Source organism: Sus scrofa, chromosome 14 (assembly GCF_054392235.1).
Source record: "Sus scrofa isolate SSC_HxYL_T2T_F1_AM1 chromosome 14, Sscrofa_HxYL_maternal_Yorkshire_Landrace_v2.0, whole genome shotgun sequence".
NCBI classification, from domain to species: Eukaryota; Metazoa; Chordata; class Mammalia; order Artiodactyla; family Suidae; genus Sus; species Sus scrofa.
The window spans coordinates 162,946,942-162,966,973 of NC_139396.1; the positions used below are offsets into that span (position 1 = coordinate 162,946,942).

Sequence of the window (20,032 nt, forward strand, 5' to 3'; positions counted from 1 at the left end):
ACCTCCGCAGAGCCTGCTGTGAGGCGTGCTGCACGGCCAGTTTTCCAGACCCTTCTGCCCCGTTGCCGCTTTTATGGAGACTGAACTGTTTTAAAAAGAATTCTGTGCTTCTGGTAGAATTCCTGCCGTGGAACATGAGTCTTTTCTCATATCTGGGCTACATTTTCAAGACAACAGTCTTGGATAAACAATTTCCCAGCAGAGTTATTTATTTGAGCAGATGCTCAGTAGTACCGCCAGCTTGCTTAGAATCAGCTTCAAAGGCAAAGCTAACAGACATAGATTCCTACCATTTTTTGAAAAAAATCCAAAGCAGCTGAAAATGAGCAGCAATACAGACCCTGTGGCCTGGAGCTTCCTGACCCAGAGGCAGGCGCCACGGTCATGTCACTGCCGAGAAAGCAGATGTGTCGAGATAGGATGGCACCAAGGACGCACGTAGCATCTTTCCGAAGAGGGACTCGGGTTTAGAGCAAGTCAGGGCGCCCAGCAGGGACGGGGGACTCTCCCGGTGGGCTCTACTTGTTAAAGTCAGGACGGGGCCTGCCTGCTGGGGGCCCGCAGTGACTCACAGGCTCCTTGGCCCCAAGCAGCGTGTCCGCGCCTCGAGTGGCGCCCGTCGCATGCATCTGTGCTGGGCGGGATGTGCTTTGCTCCCCCGGGACCTGCAGGGAGGCGTTGGGTCAAAGCCGGGGCCTCGCTGGGACGCACACAGAGTGTCCTGGCCGGTGCTCTGGGTTCGGTCCCAGGCCGGGTCCGGGGAGATGTGGGTTTGGAGCCGCGGTGAGGCTGGGCTGGCGCTTCGGGAACACGGGAGGCTGGCGTGGCATCGAGGGAGGGCTCGAGCCCTGCTTGGACTTTAAAGTGACTTGTTCTCTGGCTTTTAAACAGAAGCTGAAAACAGTCTGTTTTCCAGGTTTTGAGGCGCCAGAAGAGCCCAGCAGTAGGTCCTTCTCCGAGACTCCCTGTCAGTGAAGATGCGGGACCTCAACGGGGAGAGCCGGCCCGTCCAGACCGCCAGGTGAGGCCACGGTGGGGATGCTACCCACCGTGCATGCGACCGTCCCCCGACCTGCCCGTGCCTTCACTAAGGGCCACGCGTGCCTCCGAGGCGAGCCGTGTCCCTGTCCGGGACGACTGCACCCTCGACACGTGTGGGCGCTGCTGGAACGGCTCCGACGGGTGAGGCCCGCCTCGGGTCCCAGAGGCAGCCGGGTGGGGCGCAGGGCCGCCCCTCACCTCGCTTTCGAGTCCATCCGTGTATGAACAGTGAGGGTCACGTGTGCTGTTTCCTGCTCAGCGAGCGGGTGACAGCTGTTTGTGTTGTTTCCAAGATGAGTGGAAGAGCAGGCGGGGAGTTATCCTGTGGCCTGTGGGACGGCGGCGTGTTCCAGTTTGCGTGTGCCCTGGGGACACGTGGAGCAGCACCTCGGAGGTCTGGGGTGCTCAGACAGGAAGTGGGGGTGGCCGGGCGGCGTCCTGTCCTGTCTGTAACGTTCTAGCAAAGGAGGGGTGTCGCCTGGGCCCGTCGTGGGAGCGAGCAGAGCGGGGACTGCCGCTGGCGGTGAGACCCGGGCCCTTGCCTCAGACACCTAGAGACGGGTGTGGCACCACCATCTCTTCCGGGGCAGTTGGGCTCACAGACAAATAAGGCCAGGAGCACAGAGGAGTGGCCTTGGGGCATCAGCTGGGACCAGGGGCCTGCAGCGCAGGAGGGCACAGGGGCCATGGCCTGGCACCCGCACCAGGTTGGCCCTGGAAGCTGGGACCCACAGGAGGGGAAAAGGCATCCGTTGACCTTCAGGCGGAGCCTGAGGGCAGTCTGTCTGTCCGAGACCTTGGTGGGGGGGGGGGTGTCACTGTACCCGCCCTCCCTTCTGCACAGGGCCGGGGGGCCCGTGTTTGTACCACCTGGGAACGTGTTCCACACGCTGCCCACGGGCCACCTCAGTGTCTTCGCTATGTGGGGGGGCTGCATCAGGGGCAGCGCAGCGCAAGCCTCACACAGGCCCAGGTGCAGGGTTGGCATCCTGGCCAGGGCACCGAGCCCGGGGCCGCCGCTTTTCAGAGCGGTAGACAGGCTGCTGGGAGCACATGCGCTGAGAACACGCACACCTGGGGGCGCCAGTGTGGGCGACGGTGGGCTGTGACCCTGAGAGCTCAGCTCCCGACACAGAGGGTGTGGGAACGTTCCAGCAGAGGAGGAGCCAGAGCCTGAACACAGAGACGACCCGCCCCCTCGGAGAGGAATCAAGCGGGACTCGCCGAGCTGAGCAGAGTCGTGGAGGGTCCTGGAACCACAGGCCCGAGCAGCACGAGGAGACCCGGAATCCGTGAACGGGAGATGGGATGCATTCTGAGAAAAACGTTAGATCATTCTAAGAAAAACCATCAGGAGAAATCACCCAGCATGCAGCTCAGGGACCCAGAGAGGAAGTGTGGACGCCGGGTGCAGGGCGACCGCGCAGCTCACCGCCCGCAGGCCCCACCTCTCCCAAGTCCAAGGCGCAGCACATGCCAGTGTCCCTGCGGGGTTCGGAGAAGCCAGGAGGCTGCGTGTCATTGTTCTCTCCCACGTTCATCCTTTCTGCCTGTGGGAGGTGTCCCATCAGACACTAGGGGACTTGCCCGCAGCCAGGATCAGCCCTGCGCGTGTGAACCAAGCGGCAGCCTTCTCGTGGTGTCTGGAAGCCCGGCCTGACGCTGCGGTGACGGCCCGGAGCGCGCAGGGCGAGCGGGAGGCCCCTGGTGACACTGCTGTCATGGCTGCAGGCGCTCGGAAGCCGTGGCTTGGACTCGGCAGCATCTGCCCTCAGCCCGCCATCCTCCCTTCTGTAGGAAAAGACCAGAAGCTTCTCCCAGCACGGTAGAAGCGGATCGCGTGAAGCACGACTCGCTCTGGAGACCCGGACGCTGTCAGAACGCATCCTGAAGACATGGGGCCTGGGCCCCGGCGCAGCTCTGGGGTGTGTGTGCTGTGTCGGGAGGTGCTGCCTTCCTCCGGTGACAGGACTCTTCCCGACTGCCCAGAGCCTGTCGAGTCACAAGGAAAATCTCCTTTAAGTTAAAATGCGTGTAAAGCCTGTATGACCAGCCGCGCGTGAAGATGGTGGCGGCGCAGTGGTGTCTGCGGGGCTCGGCTGGGAACCGCGGACGAGTGCAGGAGGGAACAGACGGGTCCAGGCCTGGAAGGGTGAGCCCGTCGGGGTCTGTACCCTGGCCGAAAACGCAGGGCGCAGGGAGAAGCACGTACCCGTTGCTCTTTCCTCTAATGAACAGACGGTGGTACTTTGTATCGACATGATTATACGTGTGGCGTTCAGTAGGCAGTTCTCACTGCCTTTCTCCTGACCATTTCCGGTTTTCATCTCTTACTCCTAGAAAGGACTGTTGCGTGGCCTTGGGGGTCACGGGCTGTGACCCGCTCCGTCCGACGGCTGGGCCGGGCTGGGCCGGGTGGGAAGGTGGGTTCCCAGTCGCTGAGTCTCCTGCTCTCCTGTTTCGAGCAGCGCGACCACGACCGGATCCAGCCACAGCTTCTTCAGGATGTTCGACGGGAACCCGCGGAGGGACGTTAGGCTGGAAGCGTCCAGGGAGAACAGCAGACCTCGTGCCAGCCGGAAGCCCCGCAGAGCATGCAGGGCGGTCGGAGAAAGACGAGAGGAGCGTGACCAGCCTGGACTTCATCCGGAGGTTCTCCCTGCCGCCTGGCGCCCAGCTGAGCGCGTCATGGCTGCGGCCGCCACCAGCAACCTGCGCGACCTCCAGGACAGAATCACCTGAGAGGCGACGGGCCCGCCCGCGGCTTGCGGCGTCGCGCCCGGTCCTCCTGGCAGAGGAGAGGCCTCCTGCTTCCCCGGGCAGACAGGGAAGCCCGGCGGGTCCCTGCACTTCTGCTTCAGGTGAGCCCCGGGTGCCGCCGCTCAGGCACGAAGCCCGCAGCCCGCTCGACGTGGAGCAGACGGACGGGACTGGGGAAAGGCCGTCCCCCAAAGCGGGCGTGTTTATGTAGGTCTGAGCCTGTCCTCCAGTGTATAGGTCAGAAATTAGCATCCAAGAGAAGGGGCCTCGGATCCGGTACCTCCCCCCCGTCCAGTCCTTCCCCCTCCTCTGCTGTCATATTCCGCCTCCGGAGCAGCCCGGCTGCTGTCCCTGGCCCTTGGCCTTCTCTGCGCCCAGGGCAGGTGCCAGGTGGGTGCGGAGCTTCGGCCGAGCAGGCTCAGGCAGCTTTAGGCCCACACACCCCTGTGTCTCCTGTGTTTCCTGTGACCATTTATTTACTCAAAGCAACACACTCTCCCGAGTGTTTTAAAAGCCAAAAGTAAGAATCGTCTTTTGGACTTAATTGCACATAGTGCAAGTCTGCAGAATTCACCTTGAGACTCTCTTGTCCTTCGTTGACAGAGCGCTGGAGCGTGTGCAGAGCTTCTGACTCGGAGCGCACCTGTCCCCAGGTGAGGTCTGGGAGGAGCCTTAACTGCAGCCACCCCTGAGCGGGAAAGGGCAGGAGCAGCAGCAGCACAATCCCTGCTGGGACGTCGCCACCTGCCTGAGCCTCCAGTTCGCCATGGCCGGCACGGCCACGCTCTGTAAACCTGTGTGAAAAGTACTACGGGGGGACCTGCACGCCGGACTTCGCGCTGCGTCTCAAGCCGTCGGAATTCAGCCGTTTTAACTGTTGGGTGATGCCACCTGGACCTTGGTGGTTTATTTTTAAAGTAGGGTCTTAAATAACAACGCAGATTTCCCAAGACCAAAATCCCAGAGGTGACACACTAAGTGACAGGAACCTCACCCGCAAGCCCAGGTCGAGGTGGTGTCCGGGGGCGGGACAGCGGGCTTCCAGGCTCCCGCGAGGGCAGGGCGCGTTCTGGTTACGGGCGCTGTGGACGGGCAGGAACGAAGCGTCTTGTCGTCCCTTCCTCTGAATTAACGCGGACGGGGCCTCCTCAGTTCACCTTCATTTGGGAATCGAGGGTCACGAGTACATTTAACTTAAAGCTGGCTCTTGCTGTGCGTTGCCGGAGGCATAGCTTACAGATCTGACATGGGGAACAGAGTTGCTTAAGTACCCGTCAGCCCTGGTCCCTAAGGAGCAGCAGTTCTGGGAGTTCCCGTCGTGGCACAGCAGTAATGAACCCAACTGGTATCCATGAGGACGCGGGTTCGATCCCTGGCCTCGCTCAGTGGGCTAAGGATCGTGAGCTGTGGTGTGGAGCGCAGACGTGGCTCAGATCCCGCCTTGCTGTGGCTGTGGTGGAGGCTGGCAGCTGCAGCCCCAGTTCAGCCCCTAGCCTGGGAAGCTCCACATGCCACGGGTGTGGCCCTAAGGTCAAAAAAATAAAGGAAAAAAAACTCTAGTAAAATGGGATTGATTGTATGTATTTGTTCAACTCTTTTGACCAAAAAGCGTAGTAAATTTGGAATGTTTAGCTGGACTTGTATCGCGTTCGGGACAGCTTCTCCGCCCTTCCCTTGAAGACACACTTCCCACCCACAGGAAACCAGCCTCTGCCTCCGGCGCAGCCTCGCGGGCGTGTGTTCAGGCAGCCGAGTGGCCGCATGGCCCGGTGGCTCTGCTCTGTCACACAGTTGTGACCCCTCAATGCCCCTGGTCCCTCCTGATGAGGGAAACCCTGTGGTTTTCAGATGTACCGTTTATTTCTTCCCGTTCTCTCTTTATGAAACATCTGTCATTTTTCTTGTTTTTCTAAAACTTGCCCCTCTTCGCTTGTGTATCTGTTCCTGAAAGAGAACATGTGAGCCTGCATCGTTGCTCTTATGCCCGGAGCGTGGGTGCTCGGGGCAGACGTGCTGGTGGGTGGATAAGCCTCACTCGTGTGGACTCGGATGTGCCCCTTTTGGGAGACACGGAGCCTCTGCGGCCCGTCCAGCCCAGACCCCGCGGGGGTGAACGGTCCGCGAGCAGCAGGGCCGCCAGGAGCCACCCCAGCGCCCACGTCTTTACCTAAGCGGGGGACGGGGACACAGACTTTTCTTCTGACTTGGCCGGAGGTGTGGGCGTCACCGGAAAGCAGGCCCGGGGCCACTGTGGCAAGGGCTGGTGGGTGCCTGTGCCCTGCGGGACGGCGCTCAGGCTTAGGGTCATAGCATTGTCACACACTGCCCCACAGGTGCTGTGCTGGGCACGTCCGGTGGTCAGGCTCAGACCTGCCAGCCGGCCATGCCCCAGGGCTTTGCCGTGGCGCTGGGATGCTGGCCTGGGTGGAGACACCCTCATACACGCACAGGCACACACGCACGCACAGGGTACTGGGCACTTGACTCGCGCCGGCACTGGCCACGGGGTTCCCGAAAGCCAGCTGGGGCCCCACAGAGGGACAAGCCAAAGCTCGAGGGACCCCAGGGCAGGAGGGCTGGGAACACAGGATGAAGGCTGCAGGGGGCTGGGCTCCACCTTACTCTCTCCAGAGCCGTGGTGGCCCTGAGTCCTGAGGACCTCGAGGCCACCACTCGGGTGTCACACCACTCATCCAACAGCCCAGCCTTTCCCTTCGTGCGGCCACCTGAGGTCCAGCGGCACTGGTGCAGTTCTGAGTCCAGGGCAGGGCCACGGCACTCGGGGAGGGACAGGCAGCTGGTGGTGGCCAGCTCTGTGTGTTTGGGGTCTGAGGGACCCCAGGCCAAGGCGAGTCCCAGGAAAGCTCCTGGGCCTGGGATCGATCAGAGCCGCAGTTGTGACCCACACCACACCTGTGGCAACACCACTGTGCCTCAACCCACCGTGCCTCAGCGGGAGCTCCGTGTCTTGAGATGCCCCATTATGAGTGGGATTGTCGGGTATCTGCCTCTGACCCCGCGCACAGCATAAACGCCCTCGAGGCCATCCACGCTGTCTCAAGGGGCGGGACTCCCTGCTTCTCAGGCCCAGCCGAGTTGCACGCCCTGTACCCCGTCTTCATCCCGTCCTGTCGGCGGGCACCTAGGGTGCTTCCCCACTTGGCGATGGTCCGTATGCTGCTCTCAACATCGGGGGCGTGCGTCTTTCCAGATCAGTGTCTCGTGCTTTGGGCGAGTCCCCAGCAGCGCGTTGTGGGCGGTATGTCAACGTTCGCACCTGGTCACACCTGTGCAGGTGTCATCTCTGAGGGGAGTATGGCGACGTCTGGTCCCTTCCGAGGCTTCTCTTGGGCCGTACTTTTTGTTACACAGACACAGACGTGACAGACCCCCACTCCCCTTCTTTCTGCACACGAGGCAGCAGATGTGGACACGCCTGCATCTCGCTCTTCGCGCTGCACGGTGGCCCTGGCCGCCTCCCGCCCTGCCGCCGACAGTTGAGAGGAAGTGCCAGCCCCTGGAGAGGCAGAGGCTGGACTGGGTGGGCCAAGCCTGCACCCCCGTGCCCAGGGGACCTGGCCCTGGTTCGGGAGGCTGAGGAAAGCGTCGTCTGTCTCCCCTCGTGTGCTGCCCTCTGATTCGGGAGTGACCCAGACGGGAGCCCCCAGCGCTCCTTCCGTCGGCGTCTGCCCTGCGCCTTTCTGCCTGCCCCCCAGTCCTTGTCTCGTTGCCTCGTCTCCCAGGCCCTACCAGCCCCCCGAGTTGTCTTGCACACTCAGCCTCGTTTGAGGACTGCTGGCTGTTTGCCGCGACGCGCCTGCAGCCTTACATTGCGGCGGGAGCACGCAGAAGAGGTGCCGGGCCTGGAGGGCTGCGGCCGCTGCTTTCCTGGGGAGGCCGCGGCAGCACCCCTTCTCCCCACCGCGTCTGCCCAGCAGGGGCGCCGCCGCTCCTTCTGGGTCTGAGCTGTATCTAAGGAAGAGCCGCCCCTTCATCCCACCTGCCAGATGCTCGGTCAGTGTGGGCTATGGCATCTGGGTGACAGCCTGCCACCCAACCTTGCCCCCAGGCTGACCGGGTTCGGGCCACTTCGGCACCTCTCCTCCTGGCACGTCAGGTGCCCCGTGTTGTAACACCTCCTGGGTTACTGAGGACGGGTTAGACCAGGGTCTGGCTCCTTGCTGGCCAGGTGTCCCTGCTCCAGGGCCTTCTCAGGGAGCTGGGGAGTGTCACGTACACACACACACACACACACACACACACACACACACACGAGCTGGGGAGTGTCACGTACACACACACACACACACACACGAGCTGGGGAGTGTCACGTACACACACACACCCATCCCTTGGGAGCCTGAGCGACGCTGACACATCCAGTCAGACCAGCTCTGCCGCCTCCAGCCGCCTGCGTGTCCACATCGTTGCTCTAACCCTGCGGCACCCGGAGTCGCCCACCCTCCCTGTGGCCTGCCCTTCCCACCTCAGCCTCCCCGGCCCCACGTGGACTCGATCACTGACCTGGCAGGAGGCACAGCGGCCCGGAGGCTCCAGGTCAGCTGCACGGGTCCCTTCTCTGCTTCCCGCCTCCCCACATGCCCCATGGGCAGCTCATTCATTTCTGGCATATTCACCCCAATTATTTTGCACAAATGAGTGGATCTGCATGCTTTCTTTGGCTCTCTCCTGCGTGAACGCTAGTAAGCCCTGTATCTCCTCTTTGCAAAGGCTTTTTTTTTGTTCGCCAGCCTGCAGCTTGGGCTCAGCAGATTGAGCTCTTGAGCCAAGGACCGGTCACAGATGGGTCACCCACACAGCTGGCGCCAGGCCTCCAGGTGGGCCTCCACTCTGGGTGGTTTAGCGTCCTCACCACCTGGCGGGTGGGGTCCGGGAGGGGGGCAGGAAGTATCTGCCAGTGTACAGCTCAGCCTAGAATCCAGGCGGGAACAGACTGAGCTTCTGAACTTGGCAGCTGTGTTAAGACTGCCTGTCAGGTCACTCCTGCCTGGGGTACATAGCTGCTTCCCCACCTCATTCACTTAGTCCATTCTGGAAACCACTCATGATCAGTTCCAAGGACCCTGACGTGTTTTCTCAAGTTGTCATCCTTGTGCATGTGCGTTTTCAAATCATTAGAGCTTCCTCTTCAGGGTGCTGGAAGTGGACTGTGCAGGAGGTTTAAGATACTGCCAACTGCCCCTGGAGCCAGCCCTACCTGCAGTCCTCCCAGCATCACTGCAGTCTGCAGTTGGGCTGCTGATTCAAATGTCTGGAGCAGGAGTAAGCTGCTTTTAAAGGAGCATCCAAGGGCTGTTTTTAATCCAAAGTGGTTCTGCTGAATGTTTTATAAACTTGCTATTTAATGAATAAAATGAATTAAGTGTCCACTCTAATGTGACAGCGAGATGAGGAAAGCCTCTAGGAGGCCTGGGCTTATGCCATCAAGACAGTAACAGGGCTGAGATGAAGAGAGAACCCAACACAGACAGGAGTGGAGAAGAGAAGGAACTAAGGTTTTTTGTTTTGGTTTTGTGTTTTAGGGCCGCACGTGTGGCATATGGAGGTTCCCAGGATAGGGACTGAATTGGAGCTGCAGCTGCCGGCCTACACCACAGCCACAGCAACACGGGATCCGAGCCGCCTGTGACCTGTGCTACAGCTCATGCCAACACTGGATCCTCAACCCACAGAGCGAGGCCAAGGATTGAACCCACGTCCTTATGGATACTAGTTGGGTTGGTTACCACTGAGCCACAAAGGGAGCTCCCAGAACTAAGATTTTTAAAAGTGAAGAAAGCCACTTGATCACACAGGAGATTTAGGATCGGTGCTCCAGGAGGAAGGCAGAGATTATACCTAGAACCCTAGTCATCCCAGGCCAGGGGATGGCCTGTACCTCCACATCCACGAACCTGTGGGAGACACTGGCAGGGCGCCAAGGCCTCCAGGATGCAGGCAAACCCAAGTGGGGGCAGAGCTGGGTGGCGGGCTCGCCGCGCCCTCGGGGCGCTGACTCAGGACCCCAGACCTTCCCGGGAGCACCTGGCGCCTGCTGAACACCAGACACATTTGCTCTGAAACAAGAGGGAACCCCCTTGGCCAGAGCAGAGCGGGTCAGTGGGGCTCAGGTTTATCTTAGTGGATAAATCAGTTTGGGGCCGTAGGCAGCTACTTCACGGTCATCGTTTAAACAGATTTTAAAAATTCGCATGTTAGGTTTATTTTCATGCGGCCCAATTTTAGCATGGAAGAGCGAAACACACACACTAGCCACTATCCAAGGGGAGCCGTCTCACGGCATCAGAAAGCCCGTCTGACGCTCGGTATTAAGCCACATGAAAGTACAGTCGCCAAGAGGTTGGCCAAGGTTTATTTTTTTCTATTCCAGCCTTTCTAAGTAGACAGAGGAGCTTAGACCCAAGCCGATTCTGAGCACACAAAGCCCAAGCAGGCTAAAGCCAGCAATGCAGACGGAGCAGCTTCCCCGTGTCCCCGGAGTCTCAGCAGCGGTCCCGTGTGGGCCGGGACCGCCCGCCTGGGCGGATCTGTAGCCTGGGTTCTACAGATCAGGTGGCAGAGCCACGGGCACAGCCAGGAGGGCTCTGCGGGAGCCAGGCGTCCGCTTCACACTCGTCCGCAGTAGTGAGGCCGTGGCGTCCATGTGGGTAACAGACCCCGCAGGCAGTCTTTTCCTATCGAGTGCCTAACTCAAGGCTGCAGATAACCTGTTACAATACTAGATTCGTCATGACTAGGTGTGTTAAAATTATTTATGCTGGGACGTCTGTCATGTCCAGAGACCGGTCGCTACAGGTGATTCAGGAGACGCGAACCAGTGACGTGCTTAGGACCCACCCCGGGAGTGGGTCCCAGGCAGGCGGGCAGAGTCGTGGTGTCTGTAACCTGGCGAGTCAGGACCGCGCCGCTTACACAAGAGCAGGCGGGCGTCGCGGCTTCTTCCGCGAGCTGTGCTGCGCGCCCACAGCCCCGACGGGCGCGCCGGGCCCCGCTCTTCCTCAGAAGCCGCTGGGGGACGTGGTCAGACGCCTCCCGATGTAGATCCTGAGAGGAGAAGGAGCGGGTAGCCGAGGGGGCCGGGGCCGGGTTCCAGCTTATTTAGGGAAGGAGGGGGCTGGCGGCCTCCTAGCGGACCTGTCCTCACAACCTGTGCTGGCATCTGCATCAGCCTGTGCTTTAGGGAGGAACCTGATGGAGGAAGCCCCCCGGCCTGCTCTAACCGCAGCACCACGCAGGGGACGCAGCCCGGACACGCCGCCGGGAGGGAGGCGTCTGCCCAACTGGACGCGCTCACTCCTCTCACTATGACTTGTCTGTCTTCACTTTCTGGGCCGTACCGGGGGCATGTGGAAGTTCCCAGGCCAGGGATGGAACCCACACCCCGGCAGTGACCTGAGCCACCTGCAGTGACAATGCCAGGTCCTTAACGTGCTCAGCCACCAGGGAACTCCCACTACTGTTTGAACTGACCACGCGGCTAAGCCGCCCATGGGGCCAAGTTTATCAGCACCAACCTCACAATGACCGTGCCCCCCAGGAGCTCAAGTGTGGTGTGGGAGGAAGGGGCTTCCGAAAGGGCTGCCCGGGGAGGGGGTGGGGGCGGGGCAGGGAGGGGGAGTGTCCTCAGGGCCCACGGGCCTGCCAGCGGGGGCTTCCTCCGAGGGAGGGGGTGCACGGAATCCTGACAAGTCCCCAGGGATCTGGGGCAGGAAGGGCAGAGACCAGCTGGGAGCCGGCTGCAGAGTCCATCCTGAAACAGCGGCCTAACCCCCGGCCAGCCAGGCCCCCAGTGTCTGACTGCAGGTTCTGGAGGAAGCTCCAGAAAGCAGTCCCTCTCAGCTGCCTGGGCGAGGCTGCCAGAGCGACTTGGGGTGGAGCCGGGGGGCTGTGCCCAGGGGAAGCCAGGACAGGGCCAGGAGGGCCCCGGGCTCCAGCACATCCAACAGGAGGCAGGCGGAGTTCTGGTCTAGGGTCTGCGGGTGGGAAAGAGGTGGTGGGAGGGCTGGCATCTCTGCCACATCCACGGGACCTGGGGGGTGACTGTGACTACGCCTGGCAGCACCCACCTAAAGCCCAAGCTCGTTGACAAGCCAGTTGTCCCCCGAGCTGCAGTCCCAGAGCCCCCACCCCCACCCCAGCCGGACTAGGCCCCTGGCCCCTAGACAGCACACACCCATGCTGCCCGTCCCGCGTGGGTACCAGAACCCAAGGCCTCGTTCCTCCTCCGACGAGGAGGCGCGGCTCCGCCGGGCCCAGGTGCAGCCGCCCTGCACACAGCGGTCCAGGCAGAGGGGTCGGCCCGAGCCCCCAGCCTGGCTCACCGCTCCCAACAGCTGCACTTCGGAGCCCCGGGGCGGGGCCCAGGGGGTCACCTACCCCAGCCCGATGGCCAGCAGGTGGGACAGCAGAAGAGACGGAAGGAAGACTTTGAGGAACTCGGCCGAGAAGACGCCCCCCTTCTTCATCACGCTCGTGTTCCTCATGCTGAGCGTGGTCGTGCGCTTCGGGTGCTTGAAGAGGAGGAACTCCCTGGGCGGGCGGAGACCCCCGCCATCAGGAGGCGGCCCGGCCCCGCCCCCAGCCCCGCCCCCGCAGGCCCCGCCCCCGGGGAAAGACCCCACGGAGCCCAGGGACTCACTTGGCGGGGGGGACGTTCTCCGGCCGGCTGGACCAGTCCCAGATCCAGTCCGAGTTCTTCTTCAGGAGGCTCTCCACCTCCCTCCTCCTCTCCATGTAATCCTCCTCGGACTGGGTGTCAATGGAAAGCGCCACGAGTGGGGTCCCGCGGGCTCCACGCCCGCCTGTGCTCACCTCCCACCCCGGTGGCAGACCCGCAGCCGGAGCCCGGAGCCGGCCGGGGAGGGGGACGCCTTCCCTCCCCTCCGCACCCCGCCTGGCTAGGTCCCAACGCAGACACTGCCCCCCGGCAGCCAAAGGAGGACACGGGCGCCCACAGAGACGCTGGCCACGCTCCTTGTCCTTCCGCGAGACAAGGAAGCGGCGGGAGCAGGGAAGGCCCGTAAACAACGCAAGGGAGCCACTGCTGCCGCGTGGGAAGGAAGGACGGGCCCCAGGCCCTCGGTACAGCCCTGCTTTCAGCCTTGACGCTCCCACGGACGCTAAGAGCTTGAAAAGGCTGCGGCTCGGGCGCTGCTCTCTCGGCCTCTGCAGTTCCCAGCAGCCGAGCCCGACCACCTCCAGCTCTGCTGACACGCGGCCGCGCCAAGCGGGCGGGACCCAGACGGGACGAGGTGCTTCTGGCCCGAGGACCCCGCTGAGCTTTGCCCAGATGCGGCGCCGCCGAGGTGAGCCAGCCGGCCGCGCTGGCCGCCGGCCCACAGTCCACACGGCGGCGGCACCGGCTCTCGTGGACTCCCTCCTCCAGAGGGTGTGGCCCCACAAGCGCCCGACCGGGAAGGCCCCCTGCATCCAGGGAACTGCTGGAGGGACGTCAGGAGAGTGGCCAGAGCCCGGAGGCACCAGCCTGCTTGGCTCCTGATGGCACGCGCCCGGCACGGCCTCGTCCAGCCGCCACGGCAGATGGAGGGCAGGCCAGGCCCCCTGGACCCACACCGCCCACCCGACAGACCCACCGCCTGGCTCCCGGCCTCCCTCTGGGTGACCCTGGGTGGGGGATGGGGGCGGGAAGCCCGGGAGCCCCTGTGAGGGGCTGAGGACGGCCCCGCCCGCCCCCAGTCCCCGTTTCAGAGGACCCCAAAGCCAGACCCACACGACTCGATGACCCTGCAAACGGCGCAAACAGATCACAAACGTGTGCACCTGCACAGCTCACCTGAGCGCTGTTCTTTTCTCCAACACTGTGTGCGTCCGTCTCAGAAGCTCTGTTCGTGTCCTGCGGCGTCTGCGAGCGAGGCGGGCTGAGCAGAATGACCACAGGACAGAGCGCGCGTTAACCTTCCCCCACGAGAGCAGCCCCCCAGGCCAGGCCAGAGCCGTCCCCAGCACGGGGGCCAGGCCGGAGCGAGCGACCCTCTGTCTTCGAGGAGCTCGGAGGCCGGGCCGTTAGCCCCGAAGCAGGGACCCCACGGACAGCCTGCAGGCACTGCCCCCGCCAGGGTCTGAGGAGGCTGGAAAGGAAGCTCGGGGCTGCGACGGCAGCGACCCAGCAGCTCGCGCTGAGACGCCCGCCTTCCCGCCCACCTGTCGCAGTGAGAGCTCTTGGAGCTGCTCCGTCCAGATTCGTGCTGGGCATCGAGCAGTATCTTCTCCATGTCGCCGTTATAAATAGAAACGGAGTCTGGAACGCTGCTCCCGCTCCCGTTACTGCCAAAGTGCAATTCTACCCAGGAGCCTGATGGGGACAAAAAGAGGGACACGGCTGCAATTTCCTACCCCCAACCAGCGCACCCCTTCCACCCCCAAGACTCCCAGGGAACCGGCCCTGAGCCGGGCAGGAAGACCGTCAGGCCGGCTCCCGTCAGATCGCGGGAGCCGGCCCCGCCTCGCCCTTCCGGGGGCCCAAGCGCCCCTGGGGAGCGGGACCCCGCGCGTGCAGCCCCACTGCCCCCAGACGCACTTCGGCGGCTCCAGGGCGCTCGCCGCTCACGGCGGGAGGAAGGCGGGTCAGCGAAATCCTAGGGATTTGCGAGTGAAGGAGAGAGGTTGAAACTGTCACCTGTCACCGACCCCCACCTCCCAGCGTCCCGCTCTGACCTCGAGGCGCTGTCGCGAGCCTCAGAGGCCAGATAAACACAGCGAATGCAACAGGCGACTGCTGCCGACCCCTGCCGCCACGGCCAGTCACCAGCGCTCTTCCTCACCCGAACCGACCTGACCTCGTTAGAGCCCCACGCAGATGGACCTTTCCAGATGGCACAGGAACAGAGCGCCAAGGTCCCCTGCCCACCTGCGCAGCCCATCCACAGCTTCCGCCCCCGACGCTACCAGCCGGCAGAGCCCCGCCAGCCCCACCACCCGCAGGCCCGGAGGAGCCCCGGGGACACGCGGCTGGGAACGGGGGCGAGTGCCAGGGCTGCGGGCTGGCTCTGCCTCGGCTGCCCGGGGCGACGGCCCTGGACTCCAGGAGGCTCTGAGGGGCCTCACACGCAGATGCAGGGCCCGGCGTGTGGGGCCCACAAGCCCACCGCCTCTGAGGCTGCGGGGCCAACAGGCGCGTCTGGGGGCCGCGCACTTGGTCTCTAAGGGCTGCGGCAGCAGCTTGTGCACTTTCTCTGCGTGTCTGATCTCGAGTGAGGTTGCGCCGGCCTTCCCGGGATGCTGGCCCCGGGGGCACTTTGTGGAGCTCGATGCTGGCGTCTGCTCCCTTGCTCTGCGCGGTCCACCCTCCCTCCAGCTCAACGCTCCGCCGCCGGGCCTTGCATCAGGCAACGCGTTCTCCTGGGTCTGCCGTCCGGGGTCTTGAGGTGGACGTGACCGATCCGAGTTCCAACGTGCAGCCTCCCGCTCGCCTGAGGTTGTGTCTCGCGCACGATGCACGGGCCTGAACGTGGCCCTGCACGAGTGAGCTAGACGCGGCTGGGATAGTCCCTGTGGCTCTGTGGCCAGGCCAGAGCCCCCTGCGTCCCCCCCTCCCGTCCTGCTGCTTATCAGTCAAGCTGGCTGCGCACGGGTCTCCGGGGCCCAGGTCCCCGTGGTGTCGCACGGGGCAGGGGTCGTCGTTAAGAGCACGGAGCCAGCCAGACTCTACCGACGACCGTCACCAGAGCACGGCAGCCACCACGGGCCACCAGGCGTCAGGCCCCATCCATCTGACGGAGCCTGGCCTGCAGCCCGCCCGCAACAGCAGGGGAGCGAATCCAAGCTCCAGGAATACAGCGCGAACGGCCGCCCACTTGGCCGCTAAGAGAACCGTCCATTCCAGGCCATGCGCCCTCGGCTCAGCCTCCAGTGGCTCCGTCCACCGGGCCCGCAGCAGGCGAGCCAGGCTTTGTCTGGGAGCCCAGGACCCACTGGACCAAGGCCCAGGCAGCCCGGCCCTCCGCGTCGGCCGAAGCTGCAGGAAGGACGCCAGGTCTCCCGTCCGCCAAGGACGCTGCCCGCCGTGACGCAGGCCCGGGAGCCCCAGGCCCCGCTGAGAAAGAGGCTCGGGTGTCAGAGCCCTTCCCGCAGGAAGGTGACACCCAGCCAGCCGGCCCGCTCTCCCCATGCGTGGACAGGACCGCGGGGCACTGCTCCGGGCAGGGTTCCCTTTTTCTAGGTTCTGCCTTAGGCGCGGGGCCTGGCTGCCAGGTCACGTCCCCTTACGGTGGCTGACGTTGCGAGTTGTGACACAGCGTCTGACGTGACAGTGTCTACACCAACCACCAATGTTCCAACACCCGCTAGCTGTCCAGTGTCCATCCTGACACTACCTGGAGTGCAGACGGTAGACGTCTACCTAGATGGCCCCGAGGGGACACCCAGGCCACCCGCACTGCCGCCTGGTGGACCTCCAGCTCCCCCCTCCCCCAAGGAACTCACTGGAACAACTCACAGAACCCGGAAAACTGCTTACCCGGCCCCATCCCAGAAAGAACACGACACAGGAACAGCAGCTGGGGCGAGGGTGGGGGGCTTCGGAGCCACGGGCCTCCTTCAAACCTTTTCTCACCCAGTCTCTAGGCTGCCCCCGGGTGGGTGCCCAGTGTCCACCCTCATCTTTGGTCTCTCCCGCCCCCGCCTGAGGCTACCTAGGCCCCCGTCACCCCGTTAGCACGGGCCCCGGTGTCTTCCAAAGGAGCTGCTGGCAGAAGGCGCGCTAGTAACTCTCAGCTGCTCCTGCGGCTCAAGGAAGTCCACCGGTGCCGGGGCTGAGCTCGGGGCCCGGAACCGGGGACAGCGATTCAATACAGGTGTTTCTCAACTGAAATACAAAATACGGGAGTTCCCATCATGGCTCAGTGGTTAACACACCCGACTAGGAGCCATGAGGACACGGGTTCGAGCCCTGGCCTCGCTCAGTGGGTTAAGGATCCCGCGTTGCCATGAGCTGTGGTGGAGGTCGGCAGCTACAGCTGATTTGACCCCTAGCCTGGGAACCTCCATATGCCGCGGGTGCGGCCCTAAAAAGACCAAAAATAAATTAAATAAGTAAACATCAAGAAATACAAACTTCTCAGTTTCAGGAGTGTCTGTTTATTACACCGGCAGGGTCTGCTCAAGCCTCTGTGGAAACGAGCATGTGCTCTGCAGAATCGTCTCGTACAAAGTCCCATCCTCAAGGAAAACCTCTCGTTCTGGGTTGCAGAGAGCAAACGCTTGGGTCCAAAAGCCGAGTTCTAAGAACGGATTTATGGGAGGCCAAGAGCTTGACTATTAACCCGCAGCAAGTGGGCGGCGGAGCAGCTTCCCGGAAAAGGAAGCCAGGGTTGCCACTGACCCCCTTCCACCTGCAGTCACGAGCGCCCTCGCCTTCCTGGGCCAGAAAGATGGGAGCCAGGCTGCTTCACGGCACTGCCTCAGCAGCACAAACAACCTGTCAAGTCACTGGTACAATGAGGCCTCAGAAAAAACAGGTGGTGATACCTCTGCCCAGACTCGGGCCCCTGCCCACACCTGCCTACCACGCACACAGCAGGACACAGGGCAGGTGAGCACGGCAGGTGAGAAGGATGAGCAGCCTCGGCTGCTCATTCGAAGTCACATCACAAAAGGGGCTGACAAGCCTTAGACTTGTTAGCCCGTCTTGATGTTCATTCGTTTTGTTAAAACACAAACTGTGACCCCCTTTCTCCACAGTCCTGCCTCCACAGTGAGACGCCAGGCCCTGGGTCCCAGAGCCCCCGCACCCTGGTCTGGGCTGGCAGGCCTCCACCCAGGCTACCGAGGACGGCCTGCGGCGCCCTCCCCGCTCTCCGGAGTCCCACCCCCGGTTCGGAAGGCTGGGTCAGAACCCAGTGGGGGCATTTCCTTTGCAAAAACTCTAGCGGTGATGAAGGTTTGGAAACTGCTAGGCAAGTTCCTACGAGACAATGGGATCGAGGTCCCAGAGCCCCCCCCCCCCCCGAAGCGCCCCCACCCCAGGCAGAGCGGCTCACTAAGCCTGCAGGCAACCACCACCCGAACCAGCTGGGGTTTTACGAAGTGACAGTTTTAAAAAGCTTCTCAAGCTGGGTGGGACAGGACAGAGGCCTGATGAACTGGGAAGTCGACCAGGCAGGTCACCGAGGCTCCAAGAAGCAGGAGCTGATTAGTCGCACCCTCCGCCTGCCTGGCGAGCGCCCTGTCGCTGAGGCTCCAAGCCACCCACCAGCACCCAAAGGAGGCGGCCCTGAGAAGTCACTGCGGCCTCATTCACTCCTCTCTGGGCCAGGACCTAGTGTCTGAAATGTCACCCTTCTGCACCGGACACATGCGCTACTCACCTTCCTCTCCATGCGCCCGGGCCCCTGGTGGGCTGCTGGTGACAGCAGAACCCTAGGGCTGCAGGAGAAGGGCTGGGGCGGCCTCGGGCACCCCAGGGCACCTCACGGCGCTGGTCAGGCCCCAGCAGAGCAGGGAGGGCGTTCTCCAGGACAGTAAGTCTCCCCCCCACACACACTCTAGCAGCTGTTTATCTGAGGAAAAGGTCGAGCTGCCAGTCAAGAGCTCTGAGTGGGAAGGACCAGGAGTCCAGAGGGAGCCATCAACTTGGCTGTGAACTCGGGAGACACCCAGTCAAAGGCGGGAGCAGAGGGGAGAACGCGTGCTGCTGTCCGTCGGTGGGGCTACCAAGGCTCAGCGTTCTTTCCAAGGTAAACAAGAGGCAGTCAAATCAAAACAGAGCTGAGGACAGGCGCCACCAACCCGGGCGGGGACTCACGTTTCTCAGGGCGGACCCGGGGCCCATGTGACCCTCTGGGCAGGACCCTGAGCAAGTGCCCCACAGCACGTACCCAAGAGGAGCCCAAAGAGCCCAGCAGGAGTTTCCACTCGGCCTGCAACTGTCTTTTTATAGAATAAACAAAACAGAAAAACAAATCTTTTAACTTGGGAGCTGGCCTTCTGCATTGCCAATGACTCAGCAGTTTGGTGTGTCAATCAAGGAACGGAGATGGGGGCTCTGGGCGCTTAGAACCCTTCCAGACACAAATCTCAACCACCAAAGCACGAGGTCAGAAGCGTAGACCACGGCATCCTCGGTGGTGAGAAAAGACAGATTCAATCTCAACCTGTTTCCAAGAAGATAAGCAGTGTTGAAATTTAATGAGATGACAGGATTTTTAAACTGTCGTCTTAGTTCTAAATGCACATTATACAACGCATTACACCGAGTCTTACTTAGGAAAAGCTTGTTGGAAGGCGTAAGAAAATGTGGCTCACTAAGTTCAGATAACAAAAAGGTTTTCAAAAACTTAAAAATGCACCCGCAAAGGTTTCGACGGTCCTCTCCAAACTTATTTACGTGCTCCCGCTGCCTAAACTCTTGCTTCAGAGGATCCAAAGGTCGCGCGCACGGCCCCTCCTCCAGCCCGCGGCCGCGGGGCTCCCCAGGGACAGGACCGCGAGGCCGGACCCCGCGAGCCCGCTTTCCGGGAGGGGCAGGGGGTCCCCGCCTCGCCGGCCGCCAGTCCGCGTCCAGCTTGGCTTTGGAACGACCCCCAGGACGAGAGAACCTGAGCTTCAGGGAAGAGCTGGCGGCGCGCCCCCGCCGTGTCTAAGCGGCCCCCCGACGCTGACCGGCGCCCCGCACCCCCGGCAGCCCCGGCAGCCCACGTCCCCCAGCCGCGCCTCCGGACCGAGCCGACGACGCTGCAACCACGTCCACGAACTCCACCCGCAAGCCAGGCGTTTGCTCGCCGGTACCGGCACGGGCCCTGGGCTGCGCCTCGGCCGTCCGGGGAGGCTGCACCCGCCGCGCCCCGAGCCCGCGGCGCCCGGCCTCCCGGGGGTCCCCGCGCAGCCCCTCCACCAGGCCGCCCGGGCCCGCTCACCGTGCAGGCTCTCCTCCTGCAGCCCGGGGGCCTCGCTCTGAGACATGGCGGCGGGGCGGCGGGGGCCGGAGCCGAGCTGCGGCCGCAGAGGGACGGGGGGAAGCGGCGGCGGCGGCGGCGGCGGCGGCGCGGGCCTAGCAGCTCGAGCGCGGTCGGCCCGCGGCCCGACTGACTGACGCTGGCGGCGGACGCACGGCGGATAAGCGGCGGCGAAGCGGCGGCGCCGCCCATTGGCCGCGGGGCGGGGCCTTCGAGGGCGCGTGCGGCGCGTGCGACGCGTGCGCGGGGCGGGGGCGGGGGAGGGGTCGCCTGAGGAGCGGAGCGCGCGTGCGCTGGCC

General features: G+C 63.0%; 1 protein-coding gene and 1 long non-coding RNA gene across 2 annotated transcripts in view; one reads left to right on the forward strand and one right to left on the reverse strand.

The window, feature by feature from the left end:
* The window catches only part of LOC102167448 (uncharacterized), a 21,534-nt gene extending 16,173 nt beyond the window's left edge, over positions 1 to 5,361 (forward strand). The window contains 3 exon segments of the long non-coding RNA NR_201408.1: positions 917 to 1,021; positions 3,510 to 3,902; positions 4,405 to 5,361. This is a non-coding gene — a long non-coding RNA (uncharacterized LOC102167448).
* Positions 5,362 to 10,158: 4,797 nt separating this feature from the next.
* BNIP3 (BCL2 interacting protein 3) lies at positions 10,159 to 19,868 on the reverse strand. Its single transcript, XM_003359404.5, has 6 exons — positions 19,695 to 19,868; positions 13,984 to 14,134; positions 13,616 to 13,700; positions 12,461 to 12,570; positions 12,199 to 12,351; positions 10,159 to 10,866 (listed from the first exon to the last, which is right to left on the reverse strand). Exons 1-6 carry the CDS (start codon positions 19,738 to 19,740, stop codon positions 10,821 to 10,823), a joined length of 591 nt encoding a protein of 196 aa, XP_003359452.3. The 5' UTR covers positions 19,741 to 19,868; the 3' UTR covers positions 10,159 to 10,820.
* Positions 19,869 to 20,032: the final 164 nt, after the last annotated feature.

Bases quoted from the DNA above. Each gene is read 5' to 3' on its own strand.
- BNIP3 (XM_003359404.5), bottom strand. From the start codon at position 19,740: ATGTCTCAGAGCGAGGCCCCCGGGCTGCAGGAGGAGAGCCTGCACG. The intron at 12,571-13,615 runs GTGAGCTGTGCA...ATTGACACCCAG, and splicing joins GAGAAAAGAACAGCGCTCAG to TCCGAGGAGGATTACATGGA. The intron at 10,867-12,198 runs GTAGGTGACCCC...TTCTCCTCTCAG, and splicing joins CTGCTGGCCATCGGGCTGGG to GATCTACATCGGGAGGCGTC.